The sequence below is a fragment of the Crotalus tigris genome, unplaced genomic scaffold, assembly GCF_016545835.1.
Source record: "Crotalus tigris isolate CLP2741 ecotype Arizona unplaced genomic scaffold, ASM1654583v1 scf7180000018700.580195, whole genome shotgun sequence".
NCBI lineage: Eukaryota > Metazoa > Chordata > Lepidosauria > Squamata > Viperidae > Crotalus > Crotalus tigris.
In genome coordinates, this window is record NW_024097154.1 from 245,142 (window position 1) to 260,468 (window position 15,327).

At 37.9% G+C, this 15,327-nt stretch overlaps 1 protein-coding gene across 1 annotated transcript in view; it reads right to left on the minus strand.

Annotated features, from left to right (window-relative positions):
- Positions 1-13,350, minus strand: part of ANGPT1 (angiopoietin 1) — a 129,429-nt gene extending 116,079 nt beyond the window's left edge. Inside the window, exon 1 of the mRNA XM_039355615.1 lies at positions 12,679-13,350. Coding sequence (XP_039211549.1) covers positions 12,679-12,975 — 297 coding nt within the window. The 5' untranslated portion in view covers positions 12,976-13,350. The remainder of the gene's footprint in view (positions 1-12,678) is intronic.
- Positions 13,351-15,327: the final 1,977 nt, after the last annotated feature.

The following is a 15,327-nucleotide window of genomic DNA, read 5'->3' on the forward strand; positions in this document are numbered from 1 at the left end:
ATGTTATCATTATATAGTTATGGATTATTATGTAAAGTATATAATTACAAGTTAGAAGCAAAATTGTTTTTTCAACAACTTTTCCCAAAAGTAGTATGTATATGATATTCATGGCCACTACCTCAAAATCTAGATTACAGCAGCCCTACAGACCACACAATTAGCAAGAGGATATGGTTGCTGGAACTAGACTTGTTCTTCATGCCAAAATATCTCCTTGCAAAGTATCAGCTTTTTATAGGATAGAATCAATGTTTTAGCAGCAGTGGCTTTCGTCTACCCACACAGAATCCAAACTAATCAGGATTAAAACAAAAACTGTTTTTGTTTGTTTTAAGGCAAAGTTTATGTTCTCTGAAATATTGCATCCCATAAATATCTGCCCTTGAAAGGATCACTCTAATTTTTTACCAACATGGTAAGAAATGATGTTCCAAACAGCTGCTTCTTAGATTTGAACTGAGCAAGACAGTCTCTATAATCATGTATCTTTAGGAAGATAATTCTCTTATATTGGCTGACAATTTTTGAATATACATTGTAAGACAACTGAAGGGATTGGAGAGACAATATGGAATTTTTTAAAAAAAAGTATTTTTGTTGTGGAGAACAAAAAATAGTTGGCTGTACAGAATTCCATGTGTGCTACAAGCATTGGGTCAAGAAGAAGCCAAAAATTAGGTGTTCCAGTGCTCTTACTTCAGTGGGAATTGCAAGAATCTAAATGCATATACAACTGCAGCTGATTTCTAAACAAAAACGAAATGATACATTTACCCCTTTTTATCCAACTGCTGAAAAAACAAATACATGCCAGCCAGCTACTTTTTGTTGTTTGGCATCTTACTATGTTTACAGAGGTGATGTATTCTAAATAAACTGCAGATTTTCTTAGATTAAAATATTGTTAAATCTGTTTTCTGGTTTATGTGAATCTAAAACCGTGGACTCAGGCAGGTTCTTGTACATAATGATTTAAATACAGAGGATCCTATGTTGATAGAGGGGTTCAAAAGAGGTCTCTGAGATCAGTAAGGGGCCAGTAAAAAGACATATTAACAAAGCACTGATGAAGGAAAAAGTGGATGTTCATTATGATATGGATCTTCTTCAAATCCTATGAAACATTTGGAAAGACTAAAGAATACTTTGGATTTAAAAAGATTTGAGTTTTGCTTTTTGTTTATGAAAAAGCTTTTTCATATAAACACTTGAGTATACATCCATGTGTTTCAATTGCTGCCAAAACTGTTGGTCGTTTACCAACAGTTTCCATGTTGGATGCCCCAAGACTCATTGTGGGCATTTTGAATTATCTCTGTGGGTTCCTGGTATTTGAAGAAATAAAGCCCTTAACAACTTTCAACCACTTGAATGGAAGAAAAATTATTAAAAGCAGCCAACTATTTTATTTGGAAGACCAACTGCATTGATTTTGGAGTGGGGAAATGCTTATTCTATAAATGCAATCATTGACAACCTGACTCTCTTCTTGGCTAAGTATTTCAAGGCATTGGGGAAAATCTAATTCCTTATCTCTTCATAATGACAGTTTCACCACGGGGACATTTTTTCTAAGCCAGGAGACAATAATGCTTTGCTTTGCTTTTTTTTTTAAAAAAAAAAAATGCTCAGTGAAACAGTTTGTGCTTTCTGTACAGAAGCAGCCAGATCCATTCCTAACATCTTCAATTCAAACTAAGTAACAGTCACTGACATTTAAGGACTTTATAACTAGGAATGATAATATAAATCAAAAGATCCAGTAACAGAGAAAGTAGGCCTATAATCTCGCTAGGGTAAAATATTCCTGTACACTAATGAGAACAGAATAGAAATGAGAGGAAAAGGCATAATTCTGCAAATCCTAATTTTTCTTAAATTTTGCACACTCCAGTTAACCATTCACATGGACACTTATAGCACACATATATACAAGAAGGATTTGTGCGAAAAAAGAGATGGCCATAAAAGTAACACATCAAATACTTTTTAGAAAACCTTACTTGCAAAAGAAATATACAGTATATTATGCAAACTAACACAGAGATTAAAGCCTATTAACAGAAATGTGCATAGTACTGCCAGTGATCTTTTTTGTGTCCAATTTTGCCTTTAAACAAACAAATAAAACACTGAAACTGACATGAAGAAGACTAAATCAAAAGTTTATGATCTGATTATGAAAGTAACCAAAATGGATAGATGCCTCTATTCGTAGAACTGAATCAAGAAAGCCTAAAGAATTTATCATTACTGGAGAGCCAAAATGAATGACCCAAACTCTTTAGCAATTCATGATCTAGGGACCTCAAGTGGGCAGTAAAGTTGGAAAGTTGAGAATTTATTTCAATGTCTATCACACTGCCTGATGCCTATGTATGTTGCTTACTGGATGTTGCCCAAGTCATTTCTTTTGTGAGATGGGAGGTTATATAAATTGTGTACCTAAATAAATGATCTGATATTATTCTACTTCCTTTGCCTTTTTTCCCCAAGCATACACATTTGAAGCATATGTTCTTGGTTTTGATAGTGATGAATATCTGTAGCTTGGGTATTGGATGAGGATACAGGCTCTTTCCCCAAGCTTGTGGTTTGGTTTCTGAATGTTTCATTACCAGGCTAGGTAACATCTTCAGCAAAATTTAGGGGATGTCAGTGTTGGTGTTCTTCTGCTTATAAGGGTTTCGTGTCGTCATTTGGTCTTGTGATGGGAAGGTCACATCAGGTGAATATCACATCAGGTGAGGGTCTTATGATAGATTTTGTGATGGGTCTTGTAATGGGCCAGGTGTTGGTAGCATCAAGTGAAGGTCTTGTCATCAGTCAGGTGCAAGACACTGTTCTGTTTGGCTGGGTAGGAATCAATAGGGACTGTTGCTATTGTATCAGCCTCCCTACTGCATAGCAACTTCCCTGCCAAAGTCCCTGTCCTTCCTGTCTGGAGGATGAGAGGATTTGGATAAGGAGAACCTGCTTCAGCTCAACTTTAGTACATTTAGATTTCAGTCCCTGGTTCTGGTGATTCTTCATCTTTTGTTCTGGATATGGTAGCGCTACTCCAAACAGAACTAGTGCTCAATTTGGGGGTCCTTCTGGATTCATGGCTCCTATTTGAGGATCAGATGGCAGCTCTTTGGAGGTTCTGCTGATAGTCTCTCATGCCTTAGTCTCCTCCTGATGTACTACTGCAATGTATCCAACATGGACCTGCCTTTAAATAGAATTAGCATATTATAACTGTTTAAAAATGCAGTAGTGTGGGCTCGTGAACTGCATGGGCTATCAATGTGCTTCCAAGTGCAATTAAAAGTGCTAATTGTCACTATAAAGTCTGTTATAGAATAAAGCCTGGTTATTTGCAGACTTTCTCTTCCAGCTCACTAGATTCAGCAGAAAAAAATCATGTCACAGGCCCTGTCCATTCAAGAAAGTCAACTGATGTGAGCAGGAAGACAGGCTTTTCTCTTATAGCACTTGCCCTGTGGAACACTATCCCCCCAGAAGCTGAGACTGGCTACAATCCTGTTGGCCTTCCCCAACCTGGCTGAAGACATGGCTGTGTTCCCAGACTTGGAGGTCAGATTGTCAAGTTCAGTTTGTGAGATGATTATATTAATTGTAGTTTAATATAGGCTAGATCTATTTTATTTCCACTTGGTTATGTTTTTAACTGTTGTTAATTGTGCAAAGCCACCAGGATGAGATGGACAGCCACATAAATGTAATTAATGAAACAAATAAATCTTCATTTCTGTTGTAGTTATGGAGCCTTAAATTAATACCAGTTTTTCAATTTGTTTATTTTTTTGTTTATATTTCATGTTTCTAGACCACTCATCTCCCTCAGGGAAGAATTTGGGATGGTGTATAGTATAATATCAGCATATAAAACATTATATAAAATTAGAATGAAAATATTAAAGTTGTCCCACCTATACAATCTTCCAAATTTTCAATACGAGGTCTATCTGTGCTGGCCCTCAATAGCTTCTTTATGATAATGTATTACCACTATGTAACACATAGAGACTCTTCTCAACAATGCAGCAGACACAAATAATATATGGCATAAAGTGTGAGTAAGTGTCTATGTCTTTCTGTCTGTCTCTGTCTCTGTCTCTCTGTCTCTCTGTCTCTCTGTCTCTCTGTCTCTCTGTCTCTCTGTCTCTCTCTCTCTCTCTCTCTCTCTCTCTCTCTCTCTCTGTGTGTGTGTGTGTGTCTCTGTGTGTGTCTCTGTGTGTGTCCTGTGCGTGTCTCTCTCTGTGTGTGTGCTTAAAGGTGATACTGCTCATTATATTTGAAAGTGTAAATATCAGCTCTTCTACTCGTACATTTGGAACAAATGTGATTATTTTTAAAAATACCCAAAAGTGTATATTGCCCCTTCAGACAAAGAACCTTATAAAGGTTATTTTAGGATTCCTATTACTTAGAAAATAATTATCTATTATTTAAGAAAATAACCTATTACTTACCTTTCTATTACTTAGGAAAAGTTTTTTGATGCTCAGGATATCATGTCTTAGCACAGGCAATCATTTTGATTCTAGAGCAGAAGGGCAAATGCTTATTCTGATAGGGTTGCATGTGAAGAAAAATCTGGTAATAAAGCAGTCATACTGAAGAAAGGATAATACCTCCAGAGATGTAACAGAGACAGCATGGTGGAAAAAGCTCTCAAAATCTTAAAGTAGTGATATTGCTGTAGAAGATTTGTTAGGTCAGGATTAGACAAGAATGTAAAGGTTATAATGCGCATTTCATATCTGAGCTGGGGCTCACTTAATCAAGCCACATTGACAGAGAATTAAAGTGAATGGATGAATTAGGCTGGGATGCTTACTGAACATTTCTGTAGCTAGTAGTTTTGCATAATTCAGATGGGAATGTTAGCTCCATTGTTTATGTATGCGAAATATTAAGTCACTCAACCTTTGGTCAGATCTTTTAGCTGCATTCAGAATTATTGTTCACAAACTAACGTTAGATTAATGATATTGCTAAATTTCATAATTTCCTGACTTGGAATTCAATCCTTAGAGATTCCTAGTACTGCCCTCTAAACACAAACTTTCCACTTTGACTTCTTTCTCTACATAACAGCAAATTCTTCTTTTCCTTAAATGTTTAAGAAGTCCACATTATGGCTGTGCCAAGAACACTATGAAGTGCATGGTTGAATCATGTCACCAAAAAATAAAGGAAGAATGAAGGAAAGGCAGGAGTTCATAGGATGAGAGGTGAAGAGGCTGATTCACAATATGCTCTGCATCATTAGAAATGAAATGAAGCCTGTAAAATATTTATCATTAGAAAAGATTGTTCTCCAGTGCCTTAAAAAAATAGGAAGGGTTTTCTCTGGAAATGACTAGTATCCATAGGGATAAGCATCAACATGACAAAATGAAGACCATGACCCACGATCAAAAACAAAACATTTGCTTTTGCAATGTGCATTATGAATATGTTTTGTCACTTGCTTCACTTTATCATTTTATCGACTGTGCTGGCACCTTAGAACATCAGTGACAAAATTAGTGGACCAGAGGAATGCTGTGGATATAGTTTACTTGGACTTCATTTGACAAAGTAGATTACAACCTACTACTTGATAAGATAGAAAAATATGGGTTAGACAGCAATCACCACCAGATGGATCCATAGCTGGCTGACCAGCTGTACTCAGCATGTGGTCCTCAACAGAACCACATCTACATGGAGGGAAGTGTGTAGAGGGGTGCCCCAGGGCTCTGTTCTGGGCCCAGTGCTCTTCAACATCTTCATCAACGATTTAGATGAGGGGATAGATGGGGAACTCATCAAATTTGCAGACGATACCAAGGTGGCAGGAATAGCCAACACTCCAGAAGACAGGCTTAGGATACGGTAGGATCTGGACAGACCTGAACACTGGGCACTATCTAACAAAATGAAATTCAATGGTGAAAAAAGTAAGGTTCTACATTTAGGCAAGAAAAACCAAATGTATAGGTATAGTCAGGGCTTTTTTTCTCATAGAACGCCCAGAACGGAGTTCCGCCACCTTTTTTGGATGGAACCTTGTAGGGTAGGCAAGGCGGGTTGTATGATGTGTGTGAGTTCCGACACCTTTTTTTTTTTTTAGAAAAAAAGCACTGGGTATAGTATAGGGGATACCTTGCTCAATAGCAGCAACTGTGAGAGGGATCTCAGAATCCTAGTGGACAATCATTTAAATATGAGCTAGCAGTGTGCTGCAGCTGCCAAAAAAGTCAACACAGTGCATACAGGGATAGAATCAAGATCACGTGAAGTATTAATACCATTTTACAATGTCTTGGTAAGGCCACACTTGGAATATTGCATCCAGTTTTGGTCACCACGATGTAAAAAAGATGTTGAGACTCTAGAAAGAGTACAGAGAAGAGCAACAAAGATGATTAGGGGACTGGAGGTTAAAACATATAAGGAAAGGTTGATGGAATTGGGTATGTCTAGTTTAATGAAGAGAAGGACAAGGGGGAACATGATAGCAGTGTTCCAATATCTCAGGGACTGCCACAGAGAAGAGGAGTCACTATTTGAAGGCAGGACAAGAAGCAATGGATGAGAAGCAACCTAGAACTAAGGAGAAACTTCCTGACAGTTAGAACAATTAACCAATGGAACAACCTGCCTCCAGAAGCAGTGAATGCTCCAACACTGGAAGTTTTCAAGAAGAAACTGGACAGCCATTTGTCTGAAATGGTATAGGGTTACCTGCCTGAGCAGGGGGTTGGACTTGATGACCTCCAAGGTGCCTTCCAAATTTTTTATTATTATTATTGTTATTGTTATTGTTATTATTATTATTATTATTATTATTATTATTATTATTATTATTATTAATCAGGACCATCCTGGGAATACTTGGGAACATTACAATCCTCTTCTCCATTTCCCCAAACATTACAATCCTCTTCCCCATTTTCCCAAACTGAAATAGCCACTGTAGTAGGTCAGTGCAAAGGGTGTTCCCTGTTACCAAGCCTTGCCTTCTGTCCTGTAATGGAGAAGTTTCCTGCCACTCTTTCTCTCCAGCTCTTTGTCCTGCTGGACTGGTAGGCAAAATGAGAGAATTGTTGGAATTGTGGGGTGATTAGTTTATCCAAGACTGGGCCCATCTTAAGTTAAATCTATCTCCTTTAACTAATTGGGTCAGTGATCACTTTTGAAGTCCCTATCACAGAACCACTAATGTTTGTGGGAATAGGACCACTATTTCTCAAAGAGTACTTAAAGGATAACAGGGAATTTATTGTTCAGCAACCTGAACTCTTTAGTTGAAAGTGGCATATGAAAGGAACAGACAGACAGGCAAGATGTGGTGAGAAAAGTCAGGTGTGGTGAGAAAAGATGTCCACATGCAAAAACAAATTAAGATTTCCTCCAGATGTATGTGTTGATGTCCTAAGGGCAGAGTAGCACTATAGGAAATAAGTGGTAGGGCAGTGCATGAAAGAAAGGTCAGATTCCCAAGATTCACGATGTCACAAAGCGGATTAACTGCATAACACAATTAAATGTCTTAAAAATCTAAAACCAATTTGTGTTCACACGATATATGTCACAAAGCACTGTAATTTTGCATAACATGATTAAATGTCTTAAAAATCTGAACCCAATTTTGTGTTCACAAAATATAATGAGCTATAAACTAGCTCTACAATGAATTTCATATAGTGTAACAATATGAAAACAAAACTAAGCTAAAGCTGAGTTTGTCACCTTCTGTATATGGGACCACTAGATCTTTAAGTGACTAGGCTCAGTCAGTTGTATTCTATGATTCATATAGGACTGCATTTTCCTCCACAATCATAACAGCACTGACCTACCATCTTCCTTATTAACTATCCTCACAGATTCAGTAAAAAAATTAATGTAAGGGCAGAAATAAAACTGAATATGATACTGTGTGTATGTTTTTTTTAATGTCTAGGTAATCAAGGAAGATTACTTTTGCATAGGGATGTCACCAAATTTAAAATGTGGGGAGAAAAATCAACCAAGGGTCAGAGTGCAATAATAATAACTTATAACATCTTCAAATAGCACTGGGATATACTCCTGTCTGCAACCCTGAAGAGCCACTGCTGGTTTGTGCAGATGGGAGGTAGAAAACCTGTTGCCCTCCAGATGTTTTGGATCACATCTCCCATTCACTATAATCAACACAGACATTAATCAGGGGATATGAAAGTAGTCCAAAACTTCCATAGGAAATTATGTTTCCTATCCAATTGTAGAGAATTATGATTTTTATATCCCTCATTTCCTTATTTTAAACTATCCATTTTTCGTTTTGGTATAACTCAATTGATATCTTGTTGTGCACCCATTTCCCAAATTAGATCTTTCCAAATATGTTGGACTTCAACTCGTATAATTCTCATCCAGCAGAGGACATATGGGAATTGAAATTGTCACATCTGGAAGACACCAGGATAGTTCTGCATAGGCAGAACTAAATGGACACCATACAAACATCTGCACAGTTGTGAAGCTATTTGTCTGGCTGCACTGGTACCATACATTTGGGATAGTTCAGCATGGGAAAAAAGATGCTGAATTATTGCCAAGCTAAAAATTTTCAGACAGTTCTTCTCTGACAAAGTTTAAACACTGAAATTACAACCTAAGCATTTCAATACTGCGCGACAGCCAGTTATTGCAAGAAATAAAAAACAGCATGTGGTCTGTTTAATGCTGTTAGAACAAACATGGCAGATATGAAACCCAGGGTTAAACAGTGAAGGACGTTATCCTTGTTAAAATAAATACTTTGAAGAAAAGCTGTAAATATGTTTACCAAGAACCTTCCAGTAGTTTTGGCAAAAGGAGTTGATGGTTGCTAAACTGAATTGTCTGCCAGCCAATCATATCAACGTTAATAATGGGATATGCAAATATCATTGGATAAATACTAGTACATAATTGCTTACAGTCAGATGAGGAAATTTTCAGTTTGATTTGAAATGACAAGAAGAAGAGTTTTCAAATATTTTTTTCCCAACATTGGAACTTTTTTTAAAAAAAGATTAAGATAAATTTCTTCTAGATTAGCTAAACTAAGACCTTTACAATGCCAGTTTGCCAATTAAAGATGTTTCAGTTTCAGTCCCCTTTCCAAAGTATAAAGATTGTGCATGAGTGTATGTGTTTATTTCTGACACGTTCCAATATTAAACAGTTTTAATGAATGTGATATATTACAGCAGGGGTGTCAAATTGCAGAAGCCACACCCACCCCAAATCCAGCAAGGGGAAAAAAGTCACGATATTTTGCGACATGTCACATGACAGGGCGAGTTTGACACTCCTGTATTACCCCTCAAAAACACAAATAGACACAAGTACTGTGCAATGCTGCATATGTGTGTGATATATATCAATTGATGTCTTGGATCGCAGCCACGGAAGCAGCAATATTTCTAATTTACTCATCTGAAGAACTGTATTTTCAAATAGCTCATTGCTAGAAATGACAGCTTTAAAAAGTCATTAATGAATTTAAATCTGCACTTCAATGCATTTCATTGCTATTAAAATTACTGTCCTAATGTCCTGTATTGACAGCAACAATGAAACAAATAGAATAAACCAAGGTAACAACAACAACAACAATAATAATAATAATAATAATAAGTAAGTTGAAAGGGACCTTGGAGATCATGTAGTCCAACACCCTGCTCAGGCAGGAAACCCTATACCAGGGGTGTCAAACTCGCAACGTCACGTGACATGTCACGATGTATCACAACTTTTTTTCATTGCCAGCAATGGGGTGGGCACAGTTTCACCATGATGCATCCAGCCGATGGTTCAGCAGTTTGACAACCCCTGGACAAATGGCTCTCCAGTCTGCTCTTAAAAACTTCCAGTGTTGGAGCATTCACAGCTTATGGAGGCACGTTGTTGCAATGATTAATTGTTCTAACTGTCAGAAAATTTCTCCTTAGTTCTAGTTGCTTCTCTTTTTGGTCAGTTTCCATCCATTGTTTCTTGTCCTGCCTTCAGGTGCTTCAGAGAATAGCTCGACTTCCTCTTCTTTGTGGCAACCCCTTTGGCACCTGAAGGCTACAGCGATACCTGCAATACTTTTTCAGACTTCTAAACCTACCTATCTTCATAGTTTCCGAAAGATGTCAGCTACATTCCTGCGATTTTAATGTGGAAATCACACACAAACACAGAGTATATGGCCAAAAGGAGATTTAACTTAATTTGAAATAAAAGAACCCCCCCCCCACTTAATCCCCCAAACCAAGGAAAACAATCAGAAATAGCCTAGTTTCCCGATGCCTGTAGCTATCACATCTGTAAAATGTTAAGTTGGACTCTGGGCATCAAAATTTTAGCTCCCCTGGCCTATGTAGAAACTGTTATAAAGTAGTCAGAAAGTCCGATAGGAATGACTCATGCTTTATTCTATGCAACAGTACTGCAGAAAGATATGTGATGTTTATCCACCTGCTAAACATTTTTAAGAGAACTCAAGGGAAACTTTTTCCCCACTTTCTAAATTCAGAGAGCCACTGAAGAATGCAAGTCTTGGAGATACTGTTTTGCTGCAAAGTGTCTATTCATCCCCTATTTTCTTTTAAAACATGATGGTCAGCTGCAAATCAAAGATTCCACTATTCTCCAAAGACTTATTTTTTTCTGTTTTGCAAAGTTCAGAGGCAAAAGAGTGAGCTTAGTTCAGTCCCTAGTGGTCAACTGCAGAATATAAACAATTTCCTAGACATGATTTTGCAGGACAGTTCTTTTCAGAAGGAAAAAAGGAAAGCAAAAGGAGCAGAGGAATCTTCCACCTTGCAGAAAAGTTTGTGAAAATCGGCTGCCAATGAATGAATGGATGAGTAGATTGCATCACATTTCAAGGTCTCCTTTACATGAAAGCCTCCTCTTGCTAAACTCAGATGGGCAGTTTCAAGATGCAGTTGACTTCTGTGGGAATAATTCCCTCTTATGACAAGAGAAAAATAATGCAGCCCGTTATATAAGAACGCATCTCATCAAAACAGGAGAAATGGAAGGTTTCCACCAGCAATTCTTGCAACTGCTACTATACATGGAAATGAACCATGCCACCTGACAGCCTTTCAAAAACAAAAGATCTTTGACAAGTCTATCTTTATGTGACTCAAAAGCAGTGGTAGGATTCAGCCGGTTCGCACTGCTTCAGCAGAACCAGTAGCTAGTTTTTTGTTGCCTAGGCTTATAATGGACTTCCGGAAGTGGCATCCACACAGAGAACTGGTTGTTCACATATTTGAATCCCACTACTGCTCAAAAGCACATGTTGTCATTTTCAAATGCTTCAAGGTTTGACTGGCCAAAGGGATGCCAGCTTTCTCTCTGTGGCTTCACTTGGCAGGACAAGAAGAAGTGAATGTAAATCTGTGGGACCAGATTTTGATTAAAAGTTTGGAATGATAAATTTTACAGGGTGACACAGACTGCACAGGCAGCTGGAGGCTTTCAAACAGAGCTAGAGAGCCTTCTTTCAGGGAGGTCCTTGTATGAGCAATAGGCTGGACTGGATGACTTCCAACTCACTTCCAATGCTAGCATTCTATGATAGATTAAGTAAATAGTTACGTTTGCTTTCTAAGAATGAAATTCTATGTGCTCTTCTCTAGGGGTAAATCCTATAAAACACTTTCGGAACCCATTTCTGAGAAAGCATCCTGAACATATAGTGCTGTGCATGCTTATTTTTTTAACATTCATTTCGGGTTTCAGTGAACACATGATGCACCACTTTGAGAAGTGGGATAATTAATGAATGAAGAGCGTGTGGAACACACAACACTGAGGAAACATCTCAGTGTTCATTTAGTTTCTTAGAACTGCCAGAGTGATTGCAAACCACAATGGGTCAGCCACAAGCCTGGTTCAAAATATGAGCAGTTCTTAAGATTGGGATTAATTATCATTTCTCCTGAGTTAAAACAAAATGCTGCTGATTTCCCTATAGTTCTACACAGATAGGCATGGCACTTCATTTCAGCCAAGCATTTCTATCAAAATACACATCTAACATTGCTAACATGCAGCACATTTTTGCTCAAATGAATCCAAAAATTAGGAGAGGAGTCCAACAGCTTATCTCTATGGTACAATGCACTAAACAGTTAATTTTACTTAAAACCATTCATTACTGAGTCAGCACAATGTCAAAGGTTGCTTCAGTGATAATGGTGTCTGCTAATCTTTAATGTTTGTTGTGTGCAAGTAGCTTTGTTTTTAATTTATTTTTTTTTAAAAAAAATCTTTATAACAAGAGCCTACAGACAAACAATACTGATCACAGGTATTTTAAATAACATGGAAATCATTACTAAAACACCTTGTAGAATGCACTTGTTAAACTACTTTTAACAGTCAGCACATCAAGATAGCCACCCGACCATTGATCATTAGTACCTCAGCTGAATGTCCCTGAATTTCTTTAAATCAGTTTAAAAGGAAAAACCAACAAGCCAACATCTGCCAATCCCTCATCGAACTTTTGTTGCCAGTTATTCATAGTGAACAATTTTCAGGGTGTTCTTTATTGATGAGGGTAGTGAACATAACATCTCCATTGGAATGGTACATCATGCAAAAATCAACGCAGGTGTCTGAACAATCTGAAGGACTTACCTTTTGCAGCCACTGAGTGTAATTTTCCATGACATGCTCCAGCCGTTGCAGTTTCTGGGAGGAGAAATCTGGCTCCATGTGAGGGGCATCCCTTTGCAGTGCATTGGTGTTGTATTGGTCAGAGGAAGTTTCACGACAGTTTCCATCCTGTTCAGGAAGTATGAACGTGTAGGTGCACTGGCCATGCTGAATCCGATTATACCTTCGTGCGTTGGACTCCGGAGCTCGGCGTGGACTAGTGCAGCTTATGTGCTTCAGAAGGGAAGCAAGAAACACAAACCACAAGAAAATGGTCATGTTACTTGCCCTCTTCTGCCCTGCTCTTGACACCTTGATCCAAACCTCCTCTCTTCTTCTTTTCCTTCCCTTTCTCCCCTCCTCTTTTTAATATTTGCTTTGCCTTTAAGGATTTCTTTAGGGGATAAAAAGATAAGGAAAAGGAAAGAAAGTTCAGAAAATAATAGTGAGCTTTTCTTTTTTTTAAAAAAAAAAAGATTATTTCTAATTCTCAATGCTTCCTTAGCTAAAGCAGGAGCAATTTATCTCATAGTAGCAGAGATTTATCGTTTCCTCTCTGTTATACTTCAGCATGCAGTCCCCTGGACTCAGCTGCCCAGGCATAGCCTCCGAGTCTTTCTTCTACTCTAGCTGCCGCTGAACTGCTATTTTGTCGGAGACCTCAGTGTGTTTTATTAAGGTTGTACATTCAAGCCAAGTTGGAAGCTGGCAGCCTTTCACAAGATGACTTGACAGGAATGTGTGTGAGAGTGTGCCTGGGATGCCTGATCCATTTGGCAAAGAGGGATCATCTTACATGCTGGCTCGAAACATGCCCTCAAACATGTAAGCCTGCTTAGCTCCTCCTGCACACAAGACGACTGAGAGCATTTCCCTAAGCTGAACAAGTCTGACAGTCCACCTTAATAGACTTCCTACTTGGAGACTGAACTCTTAAAATGTACTTAGAGGGAACCAAACTTGTTGTAATCCCTCCCCAGTAAACATTAACATACAGACCACTGCACATGGAAAATATCTGCTGCTATCCTAGAAGGGTTAGGAGACTGTGTGACTTTTTTCGGAAATGCTAAATTGGGGAGTGATCTGAGAAATGAAGGAATAAAGGCTGAGATTGCCAGTGTAGCAAGATTGTTTCTCTTACTTAAGGCATAGGAACTTTGCTATATCAAAGATGTCATCAAATGTGTTGAAACAATTCTTAAGAAAACGTCATTGTGACGTAATGTCTTTGCATGTTGTTAGATTGAAAATGTGCTTGCATATTTAACGGGGGACATGCAAGTGATAAGATTTTTTTTTCTCCATTGATCTTAAGATTTCAGATACTGAGACATTGATAACATGAACTTTATGGACAGGTATACTTTAAGCTTTGGAGATAGCAATTTCCCCTTGCATATTCTTTTGTCTGTGACTTCTTAAACAGGGAGAGAGGCTTAAAGCTACAATGACAGACCCCTAATTCCAATTTCAACCAACCTGCATTGCACAGGATTAAGAGCAAAAGATACTGCGTTTCCCACTCCATCGATTTAAAGAATTATCCAACCATTGCTGTGACAATATACTATAACTTCAACTTCTTAAATATTATATCAGTACTGTGATGGCTGGACAATATTACAAACCATGAGTGTGGATAGTCTCATACCTTAATTTATTTATTCTACATGTATCTAGGCTGGGAGCCCAAGGTAGAATAGAAAGTGTGTCCTAATTTTATCCTTTAGAACAATGTGTGCAAGTCATTTGGGCTGAGAGAAAGTAACCATCTCAAAACCCCATAATGAGCTTCGTGATCAGGTAGAAACAACTGGATCTTCCCTGTGCAAAGACACCTTCACCACCAGAATGCATTGGCTGTCAGTAGGGTGTACAACTAATGCTACAAAACTTATGGCTTGAATTAGGGTATGTTGTGTCTGCCACCAGAACTACTTACTTCTTATAAATAACCTGGTATCATGTAGCCAGTTTTGTGATGTCATGTCCAGTAGTAACCTCTACAGAAGTTTTTTTTCATGTCATAATTAAAGTTGTGTATACTAAAACAGTGTGACAGAACATATGGGCATGTTTCATGACATAACTAGTTTCATAGCATAACTATGGAGAATTTTCTCTCTTCAGAGAGAAAATTGGAGTATGATCTCAACAGAGATTACTATAATATAATATGCTTTCAATCAGATGATTTTAAGGAGTTGTTCAAACATGAAGAATGGCATTAATGCACGGTTCTTTATGCCACTGGTCTGCAGTGTTTCTAATCATATGAACAGATTCCTATGAAGATATAGTCAAGTAGACGGGTAGACACATGCAATCATTCCATCCAATGTGAAGAGATGCCTTGAGTGTAATGACTCAATTCATAATGTTTAGATTACATCAACTACTCCAGTACAGATGACCAGGATCTGCATGCTGGCAAAGTAAATTCATTGACGCTCCATATTCATTAAGCAAAGAAAAGTACAGATCATGAAGTTAATTTCAGTTCATCAAAAAAAGTGAAGCCATCAACTGTGATCCTGCTTCTCTCTCCACAAATTGACTCCACATTACTCACTTGCACAAAGGACTCTTCAACATTATTTCAGTGCTGCAAAGCAGCAAAGTTATTTT